The sequence below is a fragment of the Pleuronectes platessa genome, chromosome 7, assembly GCF_947347685.1.
Source record: "Pleuronectes platessa chromosome 7, fPlePla1.1, whole genome shotgun sequence".
Taxonomy (NCBI): domain Eukaryota; kingdom Metazoa; phylum Chordata; class Actinopteri; order Pleuronectiformes; family Pleuronectidae; genus Pleuronectes; species Pleuronectes platessa.
The window spans coordinates 14,104,372-14,110,801 of NC_070632.1; the positions used below are offsets into that span (position 1 = coordinate 14,104,372).

The 6,430-nt window shown below is 43.2% G+C and overlaps 1 protein-coding gene across 1 annotated transcript in view; it reads right to left on the bottom strand.

Annotated features, from left to right (window-relative positions):
* tln2b (talin 2b) overlaps positions 1-6,430 on the bottom strand; it is a 79,151-nt gene that overhangs the window by 26,852 nt on the left and 45,869 nt on the right. The window contains 9 exon segments of the mRNA XM_053426429.1: positions 52-154; positions 274-402; positions 527-661; positions 780-893; positions 1,061-1,174; positions 2,434-2,562; positions 3,632-3,798; positions 5,034-5,328; positions 6,249-6,416. Of these exon segments, the coding sequence (XP_053282404.1) occupies positions 52-154; positions 274-402; positions 527-661; positions 780-893; positions 1,061-1,174; positions 2,434-2,562; positions 3,632-3,798; positions 5,034-5,328; positions 6,249-6,416 (1,354 nt within the window).

A 6,430-nucleotide genomic window follows, 5' to 3' on the forward strand; every position in this document is an offset into this window, starting at 1 on the left:
ATCATTAAGGTCCATTATATCTGCTCTCGGTGTGGAATAAACCTATTTTACCTGTATAATGTTCGTTGCCTTGTGCCGCACACGTTAGCAGCTGAGCCATGGACGAGCCCACAGCCTTAGAGGTACTCCCCAAGTCCTGGGCACACTTCTCCAGCTGCATCAGAACACATAAATACTATTTGATTCACAGCTTCTATCACTTAAATATGTCAACCCTGCTGTAGTTGAACGTCTAAAGTGTAATTTTTCACTTTAACTCTAGGATGTACCGACCGTTTCCCCAGGAAGAGGTTTGAGTTGTGCATCGATGACGGACATCTTGGCATCCTGAAGCTCACTCTTGAGTGTCTGGACTGTTTTCAGGGCTGAGTCGATCTCCAGAGGACCACATGCTTCATGGGCCTTCAAGCAACACACACACACACACACATATAAATATTAGTCTTATGCACACAGGCATCCATTATGCAGAGCAGACAGTTACTACTGTGCACGTTAACATGAAAACGGTGTTGTGTGCAGATACCTTCTGAGTGGCAGTCCTGAGCTCCGCCAGGCAGGTAGCCAGGTTCTTGGCACACTGGCCCAGTTGCATAGCAGCAGCCTGGTCAGCCACTGTCGGAACGGCCGACTTCGCAGATGCCACCATCTTACTTCCAGGCTGAGGGAGGGTGACAGAACAACAATAACAAATTCATTGCTTCCAGTGCATAAAAGGGGTTCTTTGTATAATGATGGAGATTGATGGTTGCTGGCTGTGTCATGGTGAGAGGAAGAACCTGTAGGAAGCTCTGGCTGGCCATGATGAGGGCGAGCTGGGCACCCAGCTCCTCAGGCTGGGCCTGGCTGCTCCTCATGCCCTGCACCAAATGGGGGATGCTATCGGCTACTCCCTGCATTCAAACACATGCCATGCATATTTCATATCCACATCATCACATGTGAAAGAGAAAAATTGATCCTAACCTACCAAAACATTCATATTTTATGGGTTAAAGGTTTTCCCCTGGATTTTTTACTTTTTTTTTTAGAGCTCATAAGAGAGAGTTCATGATCGTACCTTGCAGCTGTGAACGAGCTGTTGATGTGAGGCTGTATTTTTGTTGGAGGCAGCAGCGTTTTGTGCAGCTGCGATGGTCTGAGTAGCAGCAGCCGCCGCCTGCTTTGCAGCTATCTGTTCAGAGGGCAGGAAACGAAAATGTTTAGACAACGGTAAGAGATTGGTGCTGAGTAACTGAGGAGCATTCATTTCCTCAGCGACCAGTATTACTTCTGCAACAAGGCGGTTATGTTTTCACCCCTGTCTGTTTTTTTACTGACTTCCATGAAACCCGAAAAACAACCTATTAACTTTTGCTGTGGATCAGGACAAAGGGGCGGATCAGGGAAATTAACTTTCCCAATGCATAATAAAGATGGAGATTATGATTTCATAATGGTCATCGTTTGTTTTTGGCTTGAATGAATTTAAGGAAAGTGCTGGGCCTTGTGTGTTGTTATGTTCTAATCAAACTAAGATGGGTCAAATACCAAAATGATTAGTAAGAAGGAAGAAGGGATGAAGAAAAGGAATTCCTTTAAAACCCTTAAAATCACTCTATACTATACATATATGTATATTTAGGGTCAGGGTTATATATTTTTTTATAGGTATAACTAATAGGTAAAGTAAATACTGCTTCGCTCACAATCATCCACAGACAAATTAGTTTTGAAGAAAAGACACGACAGCTAAGGAGAGGCACTTTTTGTATTGTGCATTTGATTTATTTACTTCTAAGTTTTGGTCTAAATAAAAGCGCTTTATCAATCACCTGAACGATTAAAAACAGCTTAATGAGACTAAATGTGTCTGAGATAAATGCTCCGTGCACACCTCCAGATTCCTGGCACTTTGCTTTTCACTGGCTCACACATTAACCTGATGGAGGCGACCATTAGCAGTTATACTGGGACCATCTGATGCAGGGAGGTGGACTGAGATATACAGGCTGATCCCAGCCCAGAGTAATGCACGGTTTAGGTGACTGGGAAATTGAGCATCGAGCGTACTGGAACGGGGGGTGGCGGGGGGGGGGCAGTCATTAGGGGCAAACTGATACCAACGACTACACACAGATCTCAACAGGGAGATAGTTCATTCACAGCACTAATGGGATTTGTTGCTCACTGCTACGGGAGAGAGAAATAACACAGGGACGAAAAACTCTAAATGGGCCGTTTTCTTACAAATGACCGGTGAGGCATTTCATTATTCACATTATTTCCTAATGTCTAAACTCAGCTGTTATTTCCACTACACTTCATCGGTGTTTATACTCGAGCAGAGACACAATGTGGGAGAGAGATGTTTGTGTGACATGATTGCCGGTAAGGAGTCTCATTTTGATGAAGGTCAAATGACACAAAGGCGAGAGCGCGCCGATGACTCACCTCCAGTCTGTTGACCAGTTTTTTCTTTATGGCGTTCTGAGCTGCAGCGTTAGTGGCAACACGGAGCCCCTCGGCTGCCTCCCTGAGCCGCTGCTGCTGGTCCTCGTTCTCTGGGTAGGCCGCCGCCCCCTGACGGTGCATAAACACACAGGGACACATAAACACATCCATCCCACACAATCAGATTGATATACTGCATACATAGACACAAACACACAATATAAAATCAAACCACAGCCATTCAATTCTAACAGCTCCTGTTATGCATGTTGTACAATGGATGCAAAGAGGCATTTAGCTCAGTCTGCTTTCTGACAGTTTCCAAGGAAACCGCCAGTGGCAGATTCCCACTTCCTCGTTGATAATGGCAGTGATGTGGTGATTAATGTGTCACAGATCAGAAACATCTAACGAGCCATAAGCAGTGTTTCACTTGCTCGGGTATTTCACACTGATAATATCCGGCTCCACGTTGCCAGGGGCTTATTAGCAGTCACTGATGCTGCACCCTTTTATTTCGGATGTGAAATCATGCTGGAGTTAGTGCTGACAATAAGGCCAAAATGTTAATTCTATAAAATAGCAAGGCAATTCAGGCACAGTTCATCTTGTAACACTGCACTCATTGTGAGATGAGACATGTAATTTACAGGAGCTGATAGAAAAAGAAGGCAACTAAATAAAATGCAACAATATCAATATAATTTCTGGATAAAAATTATTTGTTAGTTCCACAAAGGAGGTTATGTTTTCACCCATGTCCATTTGTTGGTTTGTTTTTTAGAAGAATTACCAAAAACAACAAAAAGGATTCCCATTAAATTTCATTGAGGGGTGGGACATGACCCAAGGAAGGAACCATTAATATTTGGTGTCGATTCAGATCAGGGAGAAGATGCAGGATCTTTAACGTAGTTACACTTCTATTGATTTCTCAGAGATTTGCAATTTGGTGCAGGTTCAAATAATAACCTGGTCGAGAGAATTTGAATGTGGTTTTATAAGGAAACTGTTGGGCCTTGGCCGAGGTGTACGCTCAACCTCTAGTTTGCAATATGGTTCAAGTAAAGTGAATTGTGTACTTTGTATTATGTAGTATAAATGACTAAAACTACAAGAGCAGTAAGGTAATATTTTGATATTAGCAAATAGTTGGTCATATTTACTGCTTTACATTGTGAAAGTAAACCTTCCTCACCTTAGCGGCCTCCACCATGCGAGCGGTGGCGTCAGCCAGGAGTTTGGCTGCAGCCAGAAGTTTCTTGGAGTTGTCCACGTCCACTTCAGCCTCTGCATCGGACCTCATGGCATTGACCAAGTCGGAAGTCGCCTGAGCTAACACCCGGGCCTGACGCACCATCTCGCCTGTTCACACATGAAGACCCAGACAATTAGTAAGGTTTTCAACTAAGACAATTAAATTCAGGTGGTGTTGTAAAACCGAGACTGAGTCTGTCTATTTCTTTAACTCTGTTTTCACTGTGGGCTGAATAGTGTGCAGGTTCTTTGAGGATTTTGAGAATGACGGCCAAGATCCAGTTGTTGTCAGAAGTGCAGAAGCATTTCTTTAATAAAAAAAACATTCTTCCTTAACAAACCGACACAAACTGCTTTACATGCTGTCAAATTGTGTCAGTGATTGATGAGTTTGTCTGTACTGTTACACTTTCTTATGTTAACTGTGCCTCATAAGTACTGATGAAGGTAAATCAAAGGTGGGTGTATGATATGAATAAAATCCTCTGTCATATGGGTAATTTTATGTATTCAGAGACTGTAGAGATAAAAAAAAAGGAAATATCTGAACCAAAGACAATGGAAATGACAGGATGTCTGTCATCACATCATTCAACAACATTGCATCAAGTGGACAGTGTATAGGTGTAGGGGTCCTCGGGCCACATCATTGTTTTCTGCATGTGCTCTCATAGCTGAAGCTTACTGGTGAGTCATCCTCTCTGCCTCGCACAAATGAAAGTCTTCAGAATATATAAATGTACCATCATCACCCCACTCACCTGCTATAAAAAACTTGTGTTTCCCAAACACCCACCTACAGCTAGTAATAACTCACCCAGAGATGTCTTTGAGAGACAAGCTATCTGGGAGCTTTACAACCTACATCCTGTGGCCTTGGGAAACAACAAATACCTGTAGAATGAACAACTATAATCACTGGATGCGGATCCCTGTTTCACATTTTTTCGCTTTTCCTTGTTGAAAAAGGTTACTCCTTCCCGAAATGTCCAGGTCATGTGTTTCCTTTTAAGTTTCAAAGCCTCCCCGATGTTGATTGGGACCAGACTGAGCGCTGTGTAGTGGTTTTGGATGACATGTCTCCTACAACCCCTTGAGAATTGGCTGGGTTTGCGAATTCTTCAGCCTCATGACATGAACCATAACAAATATCTTTGAAGACGTTTGAACCGCATCTTAAAGATGACTTAATATGTGTGCAAAAGTGTACAATGTCCTCCGGCGCTCTGTCAAGGGGAATCAGGTATTAATTAGCGAGCACATGATTCGTTATGTTTAGCACTTGTTGTCACTAAACAGGCTTGGATCAAATCAGGAGACATTTTCTGCCTTTTTGTGCTCACCAGCATCACCCATGGAGGTGAAGATGTTCTCCGTCACGTTCATGATTGTGTCTGTGGCCTGGTCGTAGCGCCCGATGGGCTCTCCGCAGCTGGCGTAGTGGCGGACGTGTTGCAGCAGGTCGCTGAGGGACTGGCTCACCACGCCGGCTGCCGCCCCGACCTGCTTCAGCAGATCGCCGTCGTCGCTGGCCGAGCGGCACGCTTTGACGCAGGTCTCCACAGAGCGGTCCACCAGCTTCCCGGCCTCCACCAGCTGGTCCTGACACACCGGGGAGCTGATGGTTGGACTCACCACCTGCAGTACACACAGTCGGTCAAGAAATATATAAAGAATTGAGGAATAGGTTGATTCTTTCTATTTCTAAGGTAATTATTTAATTTAACAGGGAATAACAAGTCAAGTTGTTTTAAATGTGCTACATAAATGAACTTGATATTGACTTTTAAAATGCAATGCATTTATTTATTAGTTTCTGATAAAAAAAAAAAAGGTGTTTATTAGTTAGCAAGATGACACAAAACTAGTCCACCAGGGGCCAAGGAAGAACCCATTAAATCTTGGTGCAGATGTTAATCAAGGTTTTTATCTGTAACTTTCTATAACATTGTGTTACATTTTTTTCATTTTAAGTTGTTTTCTCAGAGAATAGTTCATATATCTTGAATAAAAAAATAATTGTTGGGCCGATCTTTTGGAGTATGTGTAATTTGGTGCAGATCCAAATTAAACACATGCAACTGGTGATTGGGACTGTTAGGCCTTGGCGGAGGTAAACATTGCTTATTTTTCAGCAAACCATCTAATCCTGGTGCAGACCACGTTCCAGATTGCAGGATCCAAAAAATGTTTGCATCACTTAAATAAAACTGTGAGACATTTTTCCACATTATTGTGAATTTAACAGGAACGTGATGTAAATCCAAATCAGGTGTTTAGATCTGTGGAATCTATCAGTTTATGCACTTTAGGTTATGAGGCCTTCCTTTTATTCTTCTATGAGAAGAGCTGATAGATAAAACTGTTTGGCTTTCGGCTAGGGGCCATTATGCTTTTATTAAAGATACATGAATTTCAATATTTCCAAAGTGAAAATCAAATTAAGCCAAACTGACTAAAGCAATATATCCTGACTGGAATATTTACTCGGATTTCCTGCCTCTTCGGACGCCCTTTACCGACTTGGCTGCAGAGATGAACGAGTTTTAGATAAATACCTTGGTGCAGGCGACCAGCTGTGAGGTGGACAGGGCACACTGAGTGGCAGCTGCGATCACCCGGTTCTGCAGCACGCTGTCCTCGGCCACCTGGGCCACGTTCTTGGCCTTCAGGACTAACATAGCAGCTGCATTGGCCACCGCTTTGGCCAGATTCATCAGGGTGTCCTGCAACATATTAA